This window comes from Microcaecilia unicolor, chromosome 3 (assembly GCF_901765095.1).
Source record: "Microcaecilia unicolor chromosome 3, aMicUni1.1, whole genome shotgun sequence".
In the NCBI taxonomy this organism is placed as follows: Eukaryota; Metazoa; Chordata; class Amphibia; order Gymnophiona; family Siphonopidae; genus Microcaecilia; species Microcaecilia unicolor.
In genome coordinates this window covers 89,075,035-89,094,895 of record NC_044033.1, presented here as the reverse complement: position 1 = coordinate 89,094,895, position 19,861 = coordinate 89,075,035, and the positions used below count along the sequence as shown (strand labels likewise).

Sequence of the window (19,861 nt, the reverse complement as noted above, 5' to 3'; positions counted from 1 at the left end):
AGTGAGAATGTGCAGTATGTAGTAGTCCTACCGGTAAAATGCCTTCCATGCCCATTCTCCACCCATGCCCCACCACCCTCTAACACCAAATGCCCTTAACATGTGATTTAGTGCATGGTAACTGTCAAAATAATGCAGAACATGTTGCTGTGCACTAAATGTGTACTTTAGTAAAAGGGCCACTTTATTATTGATATGCATTTATGCAGTCTTTCTGAAACTAATCAAGGCATTTCACGTAAATACATTAAATTCAGCCTCTTGGAATTTTAATTATGTGTGTGTTTAAAATGTTCTAAATCTACTGTGTGATTATTGATATTTCTTTATCCTAATTTTTTTTTTCAGGCTTATGATGGTTTTGCCAAGATAGGAATATCGAGATTGCTGGAACCTTCTGATATGGTTTTGCTAGCAATTCCTGACAAATTGACAGTAATGACTTATCTTTACCAAATTAGGGCACATTTCAGTGGCCAGGAACTAAATGTGGTTCAGATTGAAGCAAATAGCAGTAAAAGCACATACAAAGTTGGAAACTTTGAGACTGATACAAATAGTTCCATTGATCAGGATAAGTTCTATGCGGAGCTTAATGATTTGAACCGGGAGCCAGAAGTGCAACAAGTTAATAGTAGCTTGGCAGATGTTGTTTCTCAGAATGACTCTTTATTTGTAAATGACAGTGGTGTAGGAGAGTCGGAAAGTGAACATCAGACTCCTGATGATCGTCTGAGCCCAAGCACAGCTTCACCTTCTCACAGGATTAAAAGTGAGATCAACTCACAAAAGTCCCAGCAGAGTTCCTTTAGGACTTCAGGATCTGAAGATGCTGGCAGGAGCAACATCACAGACATGATTCAAGCATCGCCATTGTTAGGGAAAAAGAAACTGTTGAAAGCAGACACTTTAGATTTAAGTGACTTGTCACATGTCAGTGATGAAAGAAAGGGTGCATCTCCAACAGTTCCACCTGATGACACCAACAGTCAGTGGCACAAAAGTTTAAATGGTACTACTACTTACTCAGAGGAAGAAGAATGGAGGCATTTACAAACCATAGAGAATAGAACTTCTGATCCTGGTTCAGCTGTCAGAAAGCCCAGCATGTCTCCAACTTACAAACTTGGGCACTGTTACAATAAGGATGCAGATCTTGCAATGAAAAAACAAATTTCTGTACAGCAGACAGACACAGACTTTGACCCTGACAGTAGAACTACATTAAATCACCCAAATCAGCCTGCAAAAACTTCACAGGTAAGATCAATTGGTGTTTGATGAAATTCAGATGCTGCCTAACCTAGGTTCTGTGTTCCACCTGATTGAATCATAGTATTGTCATAACAGTATATCAACTGACAGAATCTGTAGGGTACATTGAAGTGCTGAAAATTTAGCAGATTGATGTTTATACACAAACAGCATTTCCGTGTCATCAATACCAGACCAGTCTATATTAATGGGTTTTGTCCATCCACTAGCGGAAGGAGACAGAGAAAATAGTTCCAAGTAGGGTATCGTGAAGCCTGAAATGGGTAGTATTTTCTCTGTCTCCTAGCGGATGGTGGATGGATGTGCATCTCCTCTTAGTGCTGGCTAGCTAGCTCCTGCCCCAGCTTGACTGGGTGACAGTTGAGCAAAGGGTGTGCTGGTAACCCAAATTTGGGTTCATTTAAGATTGCACTCAGTGGTACTGAGTCCCTCATATGCTAGCTAAGGGATACCTAGTGGTCCTGCACCCTTCCCCTCCCACGCCTGAGGCTTTTGAGGCTCGGTGGGCTTGGATGTGCAACATGCAGGCTTGTATGTGTGTTTTTCTTTCTTGCGATATGAGCTGTCACACTTCTTGACTGTAGACACTGGTGAGGTGAGTTGTTCTTTTTATTTTCTTGCGGGAGCCTCCGGTCAAAAAAAAAAAAGAAATGGAGGTTGGGTTTTTTTGTTTTTGTTTTTTTGTTCTCGATTGCTGCCTTCTGGGGGTTCTTGGTCAGGACGACACAGTTTTTGTTTTATTAATTTAGCAGGCCTTTGCTGTGTTGGCGATGGGCCTGTTTCTCACGGTCTGTAGTTCCACTGTGTTCCCTTCTTTTTGGCGCCATTTCGGGCAGCATTTTCCCTGCACCCTCCCAAGTGTTCCCACAGGGGCCGTTTCACTTGCGGCTTGCCTGTTCTCTGCCACCAGCCTGACAGGAGGGACTTGCAGCTGCTTGCCACTGTGCTTGTTCTCCTTGAGAGTTCTTATGGTGCAGGCTTTGGATGGTTCTGGACCTCTGAGTCTGGTGTGGGCCTCGGCTAGTATGCTGGTTCCACCTTCTTTCTCTAGGTACTGCTGAGTGGGTGTCTTCCGCCATCCAGGAGTCCTGGTACTTCTGTTCCGCCGGTGGGGGGTACAGGAAGTCTCGGCCTGGTTTCCAGTCTTAGTAGTCTATGAGTTGGCAGTTGTCCTTGCAGTCACTTGAGATGCAGCTGGGGCCGCGCGTACAATCTTCAATATTCTTTTTTGCTGGGACGATGCAGGCTGCTGCTTCAGTTTGGCTGGTATCCTCTCCCCATGTGTGATCCGCATGCCCTTCCCCTTTTTCTGTGGGGCACTGTGCCTGGCTGCGGGGTGGCCTCTGTGTTTGCCTATGAGTGTTTCCCAGTAGTTTGGGTTGTCCCTGCCTCTGGTGACTGTGAGGAGCACAGCTTGGGATCTTGGGGTACTCCTTGGCTGCATTTGGTGTTCCATACCTTCACGCTGATCCCTTTTCTCTTGTGAGTGTTAATGGCAGTAGCTGCACTTCAGCCTTAGCGGCACGGCTTCTCCTTTGTTTTTCTTGCCTTTCTCAGGATTGGCAGCATTTCCTTTTGTGATGGAGGCATGGCTCAATCTCGCTGCTTGATGGGGCACCAGGTTGTCCTTGACAATTTCATTTCTGGGCCCGGGTGAGCTTCTGGTCTTCCTGGGTTGGCACCCCTCTATGCGCTCGAGTGCGCTTGGATCTCTCCCTTTGGGATTCTCGTTCTCCTGGCTTTCACCGCCCGCTGCCCTTTTTGCTGTGGCAGCCTTTCTGTCTCAGGTGAGAAGTTCTGATCTGCTTTTCAGGTTTGCTTCTGCCCAATTTGGACATCCCAGATTACTCGGGGTGGGGGGGTAGAGTGTTCCTTCCCCTTTGCAGGGTGAGACCTTCCCCTTCATGTAGGTGGAATGTGGTTTCTCTCTCTTTCTCCAGCCCCTTTAGGGGTGCCCATGATCGCTCCTCTCCTGGTAGTCCATTGATCCATTTCAATGTCCCTGGGTCACGGCTCGCTCACTGCTGGGGGTGTTCTGTTTGTGGAGAGCAGCTCCATTTTCTCAGCTGATCTTGACTCCTTTTCTGCCCATTCAGTGCTTAACTGGTGCTTTTGGTTCTTCTTGGCTGATTTTGTGTGTTTTATGTCAGCGGCCTATCTCTGTCGCTGCCCCATTTTTGGATGTTAGGCGTTTCTCCGAGGACAAGCAGGCTGCTTGTTCTCACTGATGGGTGACGTCCTCGGCAGCCCCTCCAATCGGAATCTTCCTAGCAAAGTCCTTTGCTAGCTCTCGCGCGCCCGCGCGCACCGCGCATGCGCGGCCGTCTTCCCGCCCGAAACCGGCTCGAGCCGGCCAGTCTTCTTTCGTCCGCACTCGGTACGGCTGTGTTTTTTGCCGTGTTGAGCCCCGGAGAGTCGACCTCGCGCGTCCGGTGTTTAATCGACGTGTTTTTTCTTAGGAAAAGTTTCTTTTCATTCGGAAAGTGCTCCGGAAACCCCCTTGGGTTTCGTTTGCCCCTTCCCGTATCTCCAGTTTTTGCCCCGGTAAGTTTTCTTTCGTTGTCAGGGTAGGCCTCTTTTCGGCCTCGGTCGAGATTTTTCTCCCTTAAAGTTTTGGTGCTCCGAATTCGTCATTTCGGATTTTGACTTCGCCGGCGTGATTTTTCCGCCCATGACATCGAAGCCTTCCAGCGGCTTCAAGAAGTGCGCCCGGGTAATCTCGCTCACTGATAGGCACTCTTCGTGTCTTCAGTGTCTGGGGGCCGAGCACCGTCCCCAGAACTGTAGTCTGTGTTCCCTTTTACAAAGGCGGACTCAAGTAGCGAGATTGGCCCAGTGGAACGTTTTGTTCTCGGGCTCTTCGTCGGCATCGGCACCGGGGTCATCGTGTGCATCGACGTCATCAGCGTCCAGACCTTCTTCCTTGGCTGCCAGTGCATCGAGTGCATCGAGGCATCGGCCCTCTGCATCGGCGCCGAGACATCGGATAGCTGCATCGACGTCGGTGGTACCGGGACCTCGTCTCCTGATGTCGTCGGACGGTGGTGCATCGAGTGGAGTGCAGGTGAGGGCTGTCCATTCCCCTGCTGGTGGCGGTGAGCCCTCGGGTGGGTCTCCTCCTACCCTGAGGGCTCCTGCGGTACAGCCCCCCCGAGACCGACCTACTTCGGCCTCGGCCCCGAGGAAGCGACGGCTGGATTCTACGTCCTCCTCGTCGGTGCCGGGGAGCTCCGGTGACATGCTTCGGAAGAAGTCGAAGAAGCATCGACACCGGTCCCCTCCCCGCGTCGGCACCGAGAGCTCTGGGTCGCCGAGGGAGTCGGCACCCAGCAGGCATCGGCACCGAGAGGACCGCTCACCCTCTGTTCAGGAGGTGTCGATGCGCTCCACTCTGGACAGCCCGGAACAGCCTCCACGCCCGGAACAGGTTCTGACGTCGACGCCTGCATCGACCTCCATGCCTTTCTCTGCAGCCGCTCTGAACGAGAGCCTCCGGGCCGTTCTCCCAGAGATTCTGGGAGAGCTGTTGCGCCCTACCCCTCCGGTACCGGCGGTGCTTGCGCCTCCGGTACCGTCGAGCGTGGCGCCGGCTGGCCCGTCGCCCGGGGTGAGGTCCCCGACGTCGGTACCGCGTGCGGTGCCGACTGCGGCCACCTCCCAGGAGGGCTCCCCGACTACATCGGCGGAGGGAGCTTCGCCGATGCGGGCGAGGGAGTCTACCTCTCGACGCCCCCATCGTGGACGTGGCTCCACGGAGTCGAGCCGGGCACGGTTGCAGACGCAGGTCCGTGAACTTGTGTCTGACACCGAGGGTGAGGCCTCGTGGGAGGAAGAGGAAGACCCCAGATATTTCTCTGACGAGGAGTCTGAGGGTCTACCTTCTGATCCCACTCCCTCTCCTGAAAGACAGCTTTCTCCTCCCGAGAGTCTGTCTTTTGCTTCCTTTGTCCGGGAGATGTCTACGGCCATCCCCTTCCCGGTGGTTGTGGAGGACGAGCCCAGGGCTGAAATGTTTGAGCTCCTGGACTATCCTTCTCCACCTAAGGAAGCGTCCACTGTTCCCCTGCACCATGTCCTCAAAAAGACATTGCTGGCGAACTGGACCAAGCCTTTAACTAATCCCCACATCCCCAAGAAGATCGAGTCCCAGTACCGGATCCATGGGGACCCAGAGCTGATGCGCACTCAGTTGCCTCACGACTCTGGAGTTGTGGATCTGGCCCTAAAGAAGGCTAAGAGTTCTAGGGAGCATGCTTCGGCGCCCCCGGGCAAAGACTCTAGAACCTTAGACTCCTTTGGGAGGAAGGCCTACCATTCCTCTATGCTCGTGGCCAAAATTCAGTCTTACCAGCTCTACACGAGCATACACATGCGGAATAATGTGCGACAGTTGGCGGGCTTGGTTGATGCTCTTCCCCCTGAGCAAGCCAAGCCTTTTCAGGAGGTGGTCAGGCAGCTGAAGGCGTGCAGAAAATTCCTGGCCAGAGGAGTTTATGACACTTTTGATGTTGCGTCCAGGGCCGCTGCTCAAGGTGTGGTGATGCGCAGGCTCTCATGGCTGCGTGCCGCCGACCTGGAGAATAGAATCCAGCAGCGGATTGCGGACTCGCCTTGCCGTGCGGACAACATTTTTGGAGAGAAAGTCGAACAGGTGGTAGAGTCTCTCCACCAGCGGGACACCGCATTCGACAAATTCTCCCGCCGGCAGCCTTCAGCTTCTACCTCTACAGGTAGACGATTTTTCGGGGGAAGGAAGACTGTTCCCTATACTTCTGGTAAGCGTAGGTACAATCCTCCTTCCCGACAGCCTGCGGCCCAGGCTAAGCCCCAGCGCGCTCGCTCTCGTCAGCAGCGTGCGCCTCAGCAAGGCCCCGCGGCTCCCCAGCAAAAGCAAGGGGCGAGCTTTTGACTGGCTCCAGCAGAGCATAGCCGACATCCAAGTGTCAGTGTCGGGCGACCTGCCAGTCGGAGGGAGGTTGAAAGCTTTTCACCAAAGGTGGCCTCTCATAACCTCCGATCAGTGGGTTCTGCAAATAGTCCGGCAAGGATACACCCTCAATTTGGCCTCCAAACCTCCAAATTGCCCACCGGGAGCTCAGTCTTACAGCTTCCAGCACAAGCATGTACTTGCAGAGGAACTCTCCGCCCTTCTCAGCGCCAATGCGGTCGAGCCCGTGCCATCCGAGCAAGAAGGGCTGGGATTCTATTCCAGGTACTTCCTTGTGGAAAAGAAAACAGGGGGGATGCGTCCCATCCTAGACCTAAGGGCCCTGAACAAATATCTCGTAAAAGAAAAGTTCAGGATGCTTTCCCTGGGCACCCTTCTCCCCATGATTCAGCAAAACGATTGGCTATGCTCTCTGGACTTGAAGGATGCCTACACACACATCCCGATACTGCCAGCTCACAGACAGTATCTGCGATTTCAGTTGGGCACACGCCACTTCCAGTACTGTGTGCTACCCTTTGGGCTCGCCTCTGCGCCCAGGGTGTTCACAAAGTGCCTAGCTATGGTAGCAGCGGCACTTCGCAGGCTGGGGGTGCATGTGTTCCCATATCTCGACGATTGGCTGGTGAAGAACACATCCGAGGCAGGAGCCCTGCAGTCCATGCAGATGACTATTCGCCTCCTGGAGCTACTGGGGTTTGTGATAAATTATCCAAAGTCCCATCTTCTCCCAGTGCAGAAGCTCGAATTCATAGGAGCTCTGCTGGATTCTCGGACGGCTCGCGCCTATCTCCCAGAGGCGAGGGCCAACAACTTGTTGTCCCTCGTCTCGCGGGTGCGAGCGTCCCAGCAGATCACAGCTCGGCAGATGTTGAGATTGCTGGGCCACATGGCCTCCACAGTCCATGTGACTCCCATGGCCCGTCTTCACATGAGATCTGCTCAATGGACCCTAGCCTCCCAGTGGTTTCAGGCTGCTGGGGGTCTAGAAGACGTGATCCACCTGTCCACGAGTTTTCTCGAATCCCTGTATTGGTGGACAATCTGGTCCAATTTGACTCTGGGACGTCCTTTCCAAATTCCTCAGCCACAAAAAGTGCTGACAACGGATGCGTCTCTCCTGGGATGGGGAGCTCATGTCGATGGGCTTCACACCCAAGGAAGCTGGTCCCTCCAGGAACGCGGTCTACAGATCAATCTCCTGGAGTTGCGAGCGATCTGGAACGCTCTGAAGGCTTTCAGAGATCGGCTGTCCCACCAAATTATCCATATTCAGACAGACAACCAGGTTGCCATGTACTATGTCAACAAGCAGGGGGGCACCGGATCTCGCCCCCTGTGTCAGGAAGCCGTCAGCATGTGGCTCTGGGCTCGCCGTCAAGGCATGGTGCTCCAAGCCACATATCTGGCAGGCGTAAACAACAGTCTGGCCGACAGGTTGAGCAGGATTATGCAACCTCACGAGTGGTCGCTCAACTCCCGAGTGGTGCGCCAGATCTTCCAAGCGTGGGGCACCCCCTTGGTGGATCTCTTCGCATCTCGAGTGAACCACAAAGTCCCTCAGTTCTGTTCCAGGCTTCAGGCCAACGGCAGACTGGCATCGGATGCCTTCCTCCTGGATTGGGGGGAAGGCCTGCTGTATGCTTATCCTCCCATTCCTCTGGTGGGGAAGACTTTGTTGAAACTCAAACAAGACCGAGGCACCATGATTCTGATTGCTCCTTTTTGGCCGCGTCAGATCTGGTTCCCTCTTCTTCTGGAGTTATCCTCCGAAGAACCGTGGAGATTGGAGTGTTTTCCGACCCTCATCACGCAGAACGAAGGGGCTCTTCTGCATCCCAGCCTCCGGTCCCTGGCTCTCACGGCCTGGATGTTGAGAGCGTAGACTTTGCCTCTTTGGGTCTGTCAGAGGGTGTCTCCCGCGTCTTGCTTGCTTCCAGGAAAGATTCCACTAAGAGGAGTTACTTCTTTCTGTGGAGGAGGTTTGCCGTCTGGTGTGACAGCAAGGCCCTAGCTCTTCGCTCTTGTCCTACACAGACCCTGCTTGAATACCTTCTGCACTTGTCTGAGTCTGGTCTCAAGACCAACTCTGTAAGAGTTCACCTTAGCGCAATCAGTGCATACCATTACCATGTGGAAGGTAAGCCGATCTCAGGACAGCCTTTAGTTGTTCGCTTCATGAGAGGTTTGCTTTTGTCAAAGCCCCCTGTCAAGCCTCCTACAGTATCATGGGATCTCAATGTCGTTCTCACCCAGCTGATGAAACCTCCTTTTGAGCCACTGAATTCCTGCCATCTGAAGTACTTGACCTGGAAGGTCATTTTCTTGGTGGCAGTTACTTCAGCTCGTAGAGTCAGTGAGCTTCAGGCCCTGGTAGCCCAGGCCCCTTACACCAAATTTCATCATAACAGAGTAGTCCTCCGCACTCACCCTAAGTTCTTGCCAAAGGTCGTGTCGGAGTTCCATCTGAACCAGTCAATTGTCTTGCCAACATTTTTTCCCCGTCCTCATTCCTGCCCTGCTGAACGTCAGCTGCACACATTGGACTGCAAGAGAGCATTGGCCTTCTATCTGGAGCGGACACAGCCCCACAGACAGTCCGCCCAATTGTTTGTTTCTTTTGATCCCAATAGGAGGGGAGTGGCTGTAGGGAAACGCACCATATCCAATTGGCTAGCAGATTGCATTTCCTTCACTTACGCCCAGGCGGGGCTGGCTCTTGAGGGTCATGTCACGGCTCATAATGTTAGAGCCATGGCTGCGTCGGTAGCCCACTTGAAGTCAGCCTCCATTGAAGAAATTTGCAAAGCTGCGACGTGGTCATCTGTCCACACATTCACATCTCATTACTGCCTGCAGCAGGATACCCGACGCGACAGTCGGTTCGGGCAGTCAGTTCTTCAGAACCTGTTTGGGCTTTAGGATCCAACTCCACCCCCCGAGGGCCCTGTTTGTTCTGTTCCAGGCTGCACTCTCAGTTAGTTGGTAAATTTTTTAGGTCAATCTCAGTTATGTCCTCGCCGTTGCGAGGTCCAATTGACCATGGTTGTTGTTTTGAGTGAGCCTGGGGGCTAGGGATACCCCATCAGTGAGAACAAGCAGCCTGCTTGTCCTCGGAGAAAGCGAATGCTACATACCTGTAGAAGGTATTCTCCGAGGACAGCAGGCTGATTGTTCTCACAAACCCGCCCGCCTCCCCTTTGGAGTTGTGTCTTCCCTTGTATCTCTTTTGCTACATATGAGACTGGCCGGCTCGAGCCGGTTTCGGGCGGGAAGACGGCCGCGCATGCGCGGTGCGCGCGGGCGCGCGAGAGCTAGCAAAGGACTTTGCTAGGAAGATTCCGATTGGAGGGGCTGCCGAGGACGTCACCCATCAGTGAGAACAATCAGCCTGCTGTCCTCGGAGAATACCTTCTACAGGTATGTAGCATTCGCTTTCTCCGCCGCCGACGTCCAGCATCGCTTCCCTTCAGTGTGGCAAGCATAGCTCCTGTATGCTGGGTCAGCATAGCTCCTTCTCTGCCTTGCAGGCCTGCCTCTTTGCAGGTAGAACTCCGCCCTTCACTGGAGCATAGCTCCTTGACTGCATGCCGACCGTGGTATATCCAATGTGGATTTCTGTGAGCTCCACCCTGGTTCCTTATCGGGGCTAGAGCTGGCTCCATCTCTGCAAATTGTGTCTTTCTCCTTTTCTGGATACCACACCTTACTACGTTTCTGGATGCCGAGTCTCTCTCGCTCCCTCTCTGGATGTAGAACATTGTTACAGCTCTGGAAGTCACGCCTTGTTCCATCTCAGGCAGTGGAGCTTGAGCCCGCTCTGGCTATCGAGCTTGCCCCATTTCTGGATGTTGAGCCTTGCTCCAGCTTTGACTGTTGAGCCTGCCCACATTCTTGGATGTCGAGCCTTGCTCCATCTTTGCATGTTAAGCTTTCTTCCTTCTCAGGATGCCGAACCTTCTTCCATTCTCAATTTTGTTCCTTGCTCCATCTTTAGCTGTTGAGACTGGCTCCGTCTATGGATGGCAAGCCTGGTTCCATCTCTGGCTGTCAAGCTTTGCTCCATCTCTGAATGCCAAGCCTGCCTCTGTATCTGGCCATCGAGTCTTCCATTGTCTCTGGATGTCAAGTCTTTCCCCATCTCTGTATGTCAAGCTTTCCTCTGTGGCTGGCTATCGAGTCTTGCTTTGTCTCTGGATGTTGAGTCTTGCTTCATCTCCGGATATCGAGCCTTTATGTCTCTGGTGGTTAGGCCTTGATCTGTCTCCGACAGTCGAGCCTTGATCCGTCTCTGGCAGTCGAGCCTTGATCCGTCTCTGGCGGTCGAGCCTTGGACCCGGGCTCCTTCGCTGCAAGCCAGGTGTAGCTTTTGCACTGTGGATAGTCTGTGAACCGCTCAGAGTTTCCTCTAGGGAGCCCAAGTGAGACTTTGTTTCTGGACACGTGTGTCCCTTTCTCTTCGGTTCTCCTTGAGGAGTGTGTTGGGGGGGGGGGGGTTTGCCTCTTCTGGAGATGGAAAGTATCTTCATTATTGGAGATGGGGTCATAGCCCCTCCCTCTCTTGTCATACAGTAGGACTCCATCCCTGTTTATAATCGGGGTTCCATCTCAGATTGCAGTGCCAGGCTTGGCTGACGGCCAGGCAGCGGCACTCGGTCTCTGACTTTCAAGCATTGCTCTATTTCTGTTCTTCTGCTTCGCAGAAGGGTTCACCTCCGTTTTGACTGAGGGTTCGGAGTGTGTATGCCACTGGGTTGCGGCCTGGTTCCCTTTCCTTAGAGGACGTCTGCCTTCTTTTGCGTTTTCAGGTTGGCTTGGATCAGGTGGGCAGTGCATTTGGCCATCTCAGTTAGTGGAGCCTCTCTACTGGTGAGCCGCTTCTCCTGCTGCAGGGGTGCGTCTGCTCGACAGCCAGGAAGACTGAGTGGTGCCTCGCCTCGCTCCTCGGGTGGTATGTCTGGCCCTTGGTTGTACAGGAGCCCCAGCAGGTCTCCCACCTGGGTGTTTCTTGGCTTCCGGGTGGGTTCTGTTTCCTGTTTTCTTCTTTATACAGTTGAGAGCACCATTGCTTGGCTGTACAATAAATACCATTAAGGGGCAAAGTACTTGGGTCTATTTTCTCTGTCTCCTTCCGCTGGTGGATGAACATATCACATTGATCTGGACTGGTCTGATATGATTAAAGGAAAGAAAATTATCAGATAAGAGCATAATTTTTCCTCAACAGTCCTACCTGCTTTTTCTTCATAGCTCAATCTTGTTCCATAATTTCAAAAAGATTGGCTTGGAGGGTTTTCATATTAACCATAGTTTAATGAAGAAAGTATTATAACTACAGTGTCATACAGATACTCAAATGTGAGTGATATGAAGTGAGGATTACTATGATCTTTTCTTCACATTAACTTTTCAGATTTTCATTCCCATGTCCTTTGAAGTTATTAGAAAAATACTTATAATAATTCTCAGAATCCACATCATATGATGCTTTGAGCTTCACAGACATGCGTGGATGTAGCTCCGGTCCCCAACGCTAATCTTTACTACTTACCTCATTTCCCTCGGCTATATTTGAACTAAAATTATCAGTACTGCAGTTTTGCAGCTTATGGACAAGTTCCTTGAAAAACCCGTGGCGTCTGTCGGTTAGAGGCCATAAGTGAGGAGCGGATAAGGCACAGGCTGGACCTGACAATATGGAGGAGACTACTGCGGGGGCGCCTCAATATTTTCCGAAGCTCAAATTACACAACTTACTTCGACAATGGTGCAGGCCCTGGAGCCTTTTCCGAAGCTCAAATTGCACAACTGACCTCAGCAATGGTGCAGGCCCTGGAGCCAAGACTATCAACTATTTCTGGCCAGATTACTAAAGTGGAATCACTTTTGGAAGAAACTAATCGCCACATGGGTGAACTTGAGCTACAGGTCTGCAGTAGAGGATTCCCTCTCGGAGGCCACTACACAAATTGCTTCTCTACAATCTACTTTGAAGCAGCAGTCCCAGCACCTTGAGGATCTTGAAAACCGCTCACGCCACAGTAATCTGCGTTTTGTAGGACTCCCGAAGACTTCCTTAGCAGCAGCTGGGTAAATTGCTGGAGGATTGGCTGAAAAAGGAATTTTCATCTCCAGGAGGTCTGGGGCCAGTTTGCCTTGAGCGGGTGCATAGACTGGGAAGGCACCATGAAGGTGCAGTGCAGTCCCGCGAGGTTATAGCAAAGGTTCACAATTATCTTCATAAAGTGGCCATTTTATGTGAGTTCAAAAACAAAAGGGACAAATTGGAGTACGATGGAGCCAAGATTCAGAATTTTCAGATCTATTCCCAAGCCTTGCTGGAACAGCACAGGAAATTTTTGCCTCTGTGTTCAACTCTAAGTGCTCAAAAAATAAGGTTTATGTTAATACTAGTAAGAAATGCCCGTTTCAGGGGAAAATGAAACGGACGCTAGCAGGATAATCCCCCCCACCGTCCTCCCTCTGTCCCTCCCTCCCGAATTCCAGACACCCCCTCCGTGCCTCCCTTCCGAGTTCCACACCTCTCCCTCCCTCCGTCCCTCAGTGATGTGGTTGCGAGTTTGCGAAGTTCGGTGCGCTCTCCCAGCAGCTGTCAGAGAATGTGTGGAAGTCATCCGTTGTGTCTTTGCCGCCCCGCCCTCTGCGTCATCGCGTGTTGATGCGAGGGCGTAGGTACACTGACTGCAGACCCGCCCTGCCCTCAACGTCATCGCGTTTTGACGCGAGGGCGGAGCTACAGTGACTGCAGCCTGCAGGCCAAACTGGATATCTCGGGCGCCTCAAGTTTCCGGCTTGAGGCTTCAATGGAACGTTGGAGGTGCCTTTTATATATATAGATATCCTGCAATTCTGAAAGTTATGGCTGAGGGTCAATGGCATTCATTTGAATCTCCCCAGCTTGCTCAAAACTATTCAACAAATTGTGCTGCCAGAGCAGAGCTCTTCTTGACAAAGCAGCTGAATATCATTAGGAAATCTGTATGCTAGTAGCATTTCTGATGGGGTATGTACTGCTTGATCATACATTCCATAGAGATGGTGGAGGGGACCTTAGCATAACGCATGTATTTCACTAGAGAGCACCTAGTGCTCACTAGCATGGAGTCTTCCTTGGGAATTGTTATAGGGGTGGGTATGTTCAGTGAAGTTGGGATGGGAATATTTTTGTTTTTATGTGGCATGGTAATCTGTGGGTTTGGGGACTGCTTATGGGTAGATATATTTTTAACTCTTCTTTTATCCTTCAGGGTGAGGGCTGGCCATCCTGAGGGTCAGATTGAGGTTAAGCACTCCATTTTTCTTCTCCTTTTTTTGGATCTACCTTGATGACAAGTGCTCTCGGTAACTCATGGCTGATGTCCTAGAATGTAGGAGGTATAACCTTTCCAGCAAAGAGAGCAAAAATACTATCTGCCTTGAGTCACCAAAATGTTGGGATAGCTTGCCTTCAGGAGACTCGTATGTCTGTTGAAGAACACGAGAAACTCAAGGGACAATTGGTTGGTCAGCTTTATTACTGTTCAGCATCTGGGCTTAAGGGTGGGGTTGTGGTACCAATTCATAAAAAACTTTCCTGTCAGGCTACTGTGCTGTTCAAAGATACTGAGGGACGATTGCTAAATCTTAAACTATCATTGTTGAGACTTGATCTGATTCTTCTGGTCATTTATGGCCCTAATACCTTAAATACTGATTTTCTTAGACAAATAGTTTGTGTGCACCTTTGTTTAGATTAAGGTTTGCTGGTGGTTGGAGACTTTAATCTGGTGCTGGATAAGGAGCTTGACAGGTCCTCTGTCTCACAGCAGAGGACTAGTGGGAGGGATACTGCTCTTTCTCAATTATGTTGAGCCCTATGCCTGGTTGATTCCTGGCGCCTGTTGCACTCTGGGGATAGGGACTATACTCATTTGTCCTAGACATATAACATCTGGTCCTGTATTGATGATATTTTTGTAGGAGATTCTATTTTTCCAGTTGTATTTTGAACTCACATAGGACCTCTAGAGGTATCTGATCATAATATAGTCTGGATTGACATAGAGACAGATTTATTTTATTCTCAACATCCCGGGTGGTGTTTCCCATTGTACTTATTTGGAAATGCCGACTTTAAGACCTATTTGAGCGCTAAATGGAAAATCTATTTGTCTCATAATGCACAACATAAAGAGGACCCCCTTTTATTTAGGACCACAGCAGAGGCGGTGCTTTGGGGCCATATCATAGCTTATATGTGTGCCCAGAACAAACGGATTGCTCAAGTCATTATTCAGCACCAGGCTCAATTATCTAAGGCTTGGAGGACATGTAAGAGACATCATACTCCACAGGCTTGTGAGGAGTTTTATGCAGCTCAGGCGGCATTGAACGCTCTTTTGCATGAACGTACTTCTCGAATGTTGCTGTACCAGAAGTATCGCTTCTATACATTTGGGAACAAACCTGGTCGTCTGTTAGCACAGGTAATAAGGCCCTGGGGCATAGTCACCATATTTTGACTTTGAGGAGAAGGGACAGTACTCTTCTAAAGAGGCACTGCATGCCTTATGACTGACTTCTATGCTAATCTTTATGCAAAACACTCGGGAATTGTTTCAACTGAGTCGATCAATGAGAGGTTCGGGCATGCGAACTTTAACATCAGAGATGTGTGGTATGCTTAACAAAACTTTTCAGGCCAAAGAAATTTAACAGGTTATTAAGGAACTTTTACTAGGTAAAGCCCCTGGGCCTGATGGTTATTCTGGTGAATTTTATAAACTTCTATCCTTAGAGATGGTGGGGCCCCTTCACAACTATTATAACACATTGGTGAATGTGGAAGATTTTCCTAGACATGAAAGTGTTGCCCTTATTAGTTTTCTGCCAAAACCTGGGAAATCTTCTGACCTTCCTGATTCCTGTCATCCTATATCTCTGATTAAGTTGGATAGCAAGGTTTTTTTCCTGGGTGTTGGCGGACAGATTGGCTCTCAGACTCCCTGTAGTGGTGGGAGTGGATCAGGTGGGCTTTGTAAAAGGTCGCCAGTCAGTAATCAATGTGCGTAAATTGCTATTGGCTATGTTACACTGTAAGTTACAAGAATCACCAGCTCATGGTGATTAGTCTGGATGCCGAAAAGGCTTTTGACAATGTGAGTTGACCCTTTCTGTTCAGGTATTGCACTATGTGGGAGTCACAGGGTGGTATTATGGGGCATTGTTAGCCCTTTATGCATTTCCAATAGCCTCCCTGTTGATTAATGGGATTCGAACATCCCCTTTCTCTATTCACAGAGGCATTCGTCAGGGTTGCCCCCTTTACTCTTTGTGCTTTCTTTAGAACCCCTTCTCTATACCATCTGAGCTTCGGAGGACCTCCTGGGGTGAACATGGTAATATTATCCTAAACGTGTTGGTTTTTGTGGATGATCTCTTATTATGTTTATGCCATAACAACAGACCCACCTAGATCGCTGCATTTGGTGGAGGTGTACAGGGATTTGTCTGGTTTTCTTCTCACCTAACTAAATCTTATGCTTTGCCTCTGCTGGAGGCAGTTAGGAGCTCCTGACTTGTTCCTTTCCTTTTACTTGGGTGGAGGGTATATTATTTCTCCGAGGACAAGCAGGCTGCTTGTTCTCACGACTGGGTTGACGTCCACGGCAGCCCCCACCAACCGGAACAAAACTTCGCGGGCGGTCCCGCACACAGGGGTACGCCCACCGCGCATGCGCGGCCGTCTTCCCGCCCCGTGCGCGACCGTTCCCGCTCAGGTCTTTTCTTTTCCGCGCTGGAGAGAGCCGCGTTTGTCTCTCTCTCTGTCAGCCCCGGAAACCGGATCGCGCTTTCGCCGCAAATTTTCTCTTTTTTCGTTGTTCTCCGTTTTTTTTTCTATTTAGTTTCTAAAAAAAAAAAAAAACCACTGAACTTTGTTTTTCCCTCGTCTCTTAGCGGGGGCGTCGCATTGCGGCCTTGTGGCCGCGCGGTCGATTTATTTTCGAGGTGTGAATTTTACCGCCACCATCGACGACTTTGACTTCGCCGACGCGATTTTTCCGTCGATGTCCTCGAAGGTCCCGAGTGGATTTAAAAGTGTGGTCGGTGCGGCCGGCATATCTCGCAGACCGACACTCACGCTTGGTGCCTCCAGTGCCTCGGGCCGGAGCACGATACCAAGATGTGTAGCTTGTGTCTCGGTCTCCGGAAACGGACACAGGTAGCGAGGCAAGTTCTTCGGGACCGTCTTTTTGGAACTTGCGCCGGCCCCTCGACGTCGACTTCGACGGCATCGGTATCGACGGACGGTTCTCGGTACCGGTATCGATGTCCACGAAATCGGCACCGACGGCATCGACCTACTACTACTACTACTACTATTTAGCATTTCTATAGCGCTACAAGGCATATGCAGCGCTGCACAAACATAGAAGAAAGGACAGTCCCTGCTCAAGAGCTTACAATCTAATAGACAAAAAAATAAGTAAGCAAATCAAATCAATTAATGTGAGATCTGCTCAATGGACCCTAGCTTCCCAGTGGTGCCAAGCCACCAGGAATCTAGAGTATGTCATCCGCCTCTCCACCAGTTGCCGCACTTCACTGCTCTGGTGGACCATTCGGACCAATTTGACCTTGGGACGCCCATTCCAAATTCCACAGCCCACGTAAGTGCTGACTACGGATGCGTCTCTCCTGGGGTGGGGAGCTCATGTCAATGGGCTTCACACCCAAGGACTGTGGTCCCTCCAGGAAAAGGATCTTCAGATCAACCTCCTGGAGCTCCGAGCGGTCTGGAACGCACTGAAGGCTTTCAGAGATCGGCTGTCCTGCCAAATTATCCAAATTCGGACAGACAATCAGGTTGCAATGTATTACATCAACAAGCAGGGGGGCACCGGATCTCGCCCCCTGTGTCAGGAAGCCGTCGGGATGTGGCGTTGGGCTTGCCAGTTCGGCATGCTCCTCCAAGCCACATACCTGGCAGGCGTAAACAACAGTCTGGCCGACAGACTGAGCAGAGTCATGCAACCGCACGAGTGGTCGCTCCATTCCAGAGTGGTACGCAAGATCTTCTGAGCGTGGGGCACCCCTCGGTGGACCTTTTCGCCTCTCAGACCAACCACAAAGCTGCCTCTGTTCTGTTCCAGACTACAGGCGCACGGCAGACTAGCGTCGGATGCCCTTTCTCCTCCATTGGGGGACCGGCCTCCTGTATGCTTATCCTCCCATACCTTTGGTGGGGAAGACCTTACTGAAGCTCAAGCAAGACCACGGCACCATGATTCTGATAGCGCCTTTTTGGCCCCTGTCAGATCTGGTTTCCTCTTCTTCTGGAGTTGTCCTCCGAAGAACCGTGGAGATGGAGTGTTTTCCGACTCTCATCTCGCAGAACGACGGAGCGCTGCTGCACCCCAACCTTCAGTCCTCTGGCTCTCACGGCCTGGATGTTGAGGGCGTAGACTTCGCTTCGTTGGGTCTGTCTGAGGGTGTCTCCCTTGTCTTGCTTGCCTCTAGGAAGGATTCCACTTAAAAGAGTTACTTTTTCAAGTGGAGGAGGTTTGTCGTTTGGTGTGAGAGCAAGGCCCTAGAACCTCGGTTCTTGCCCTGCACAGAACCTGCTTGAATACCTTCTGCACTTATCAGAGTCTGGCCTCAAGACCAACTCAGTAAGGAATCACCTTAGTGCGATTAGTGCTTACCATTCTCGTGTAGAGGGTAAAGCCATCTCTGGAGAGCCTTTAGTCGTTCGATTCATGAGAGGCTGCTTTTGTAAAAGCCCCCTGTCAAGCCTCCTGCAGTGTCATGGATCTCAACGTCGTCCTCACCCAGCTGATGAAACCTCCTTTCAAGCCACTGAATTCATGCCATGCTGAAGTACTGACCTGGAAGGTCATTTTCTTGGTGGCAGTTACTTCAGCTCGTAGGGTCAGTGAGCTCCAACCCTAGTAGCTCATGCTCCATATACTAAATTTCATCACAACAGAGTAGTCCTCCGCACTCACCCTAAGTTCCTGCCAAAGGTGGTGTCAGAGTTCCATCTTAACCAGTCCATTGTCTGCCAACATTTTTCCCAGACCGCATACCCGCACTGCTGACGTCAGTTGCACACATTGGACTGCAAGCGAGCGTTGGCCTTCTATTTGGAGCGGACACAGCCCCACAGACAGTCCGCCCAATTGTTTGTTTCTTTCGACCCCAATAGGAAAGGGTCGCTGTCGGGAAACGCACCATCTCCAATTGGCTAGCAGATTGCATTTCCTTCACTTACGCCCAGGCTGGGCTGGCTCTTGAGGGTCATGTCACGGCTCATAGTGTTCAGAGCCATGGCAGCGTCAGTGGCCCACTTGAAGTCAGCCACTATTGAAGAGATTTGCAAGGCTGCGACGGTGGTCATCTGTCCACACATTCACATCACATTACTGCCTCCAGCAGGATACCCGACGCGGACAGTCGGTTCGGGCAGTCGGTGCTGCGAATCTGTTGGGGTGTAAATCAAACTCCACCCTCCAGGACCCGAATTTATTCTGGTCAGGCTTGCACTCTCAGTTAGTTGTTCTTTGTAGGTCAATTTCTGTTATACCCTCGCCGTTGCGAGGTTCAATTGACCTGGGTTCTTGTTTTGAGTAAGCCTGAGAGCTAGGGATACCCCAGTCGTGAGAACAAGCATCCTGCTTGTCCTCAGAGAAAGCGAATGATACATACCTGTAGCAGGTGTTCTCCGAGGACAGCAGGCTGATTGTTCTCACCTACCCTCCCTCCTCCCCTTTGGAGTTGCGTTTTTGATCCTTTTTGCTTGTCATTCAACTGAGCGGAACGGTCGCGCACGGGCGGGAAGACAGCTGCGCATGCGCGGTGGGCATACCCTGCATGCAGGACCGCCCGCGAAGTTTTGTTCCGGTTGGTGGGGGCTGCCGTGGACGTCAACCCAGTCGTGAGAACAATCAGCCTGCTGTCTCGGAGAACACCTGCTACAGGTATGTATCATTCGCTTTATTGGGGATGACTATCCAATTCTTTGAAGGAGTAAACAAACATGTAGACAAAGGGAGCCGTTTGATATTGTGTATCTGGATTTTCAAAAGGCGTTTGACAAGGTATCTCATGAAAGGCTACAGAGGAAATTGTAGGGTCATAGGATAGGAGGAAAAGTCCTATTGTGGATTAAAAACTGGTTGAAGGATAGGAAACAGAGAGTGGGGTTAAATGGACAGTATTCACAATGGAGAAGGGTAATTATTGGGGTTCCTCAGGGGTCTGTGCTAGGACCGCTTATTTTTAATATATTTATAAATGATTTAGAGATGGGAGTAACTAGCGAGGTAATTAAATTTGCTGATGACACATAGTTATTCAAAGTCATTAACTCGCGACAGGATTGTGAACAATTACAGAAGGACCTTACGAGACTGGGAGACTGGGCAGCTAAATGGCAGATGACGTTTAATGTGAGCAAATGCAAGGTGATGCATGTGGGAAAAAAGAACCCGAATTATAGCTACATCATGTAAGGTTCCACGTTAGGAGTTACGGGCCAAGAAAGGGATCTGGGTGTCGTCGTCGATAATACGCTGAAACCTTCTGCTCAGTGTGCCGCTGCAGCTCGGAAAGCGAATAGAATGTTGGGTATTATTA

General features: G+C 50.6%; 1 protein-coding gene across 1 annotated transcript in view; it reads left to right on the top strand.

Annotated features, from left to right (window-relative positions):
• The window catches only part of EHBP1 (EH domain binding protein 1), a 763,964-nt gene that overhangs the window by 405,274 nt on the left and 338,829 nt on the right, over positions 1–19,861 (top strand). Inside the window, 1 exon segment of the mRNA XM_030196160.1 lies at positions 349–1,260. Within this exon segment, the coding sequence (XP_030052020.1) occupies positions 349–1,260 (912 nt within the window).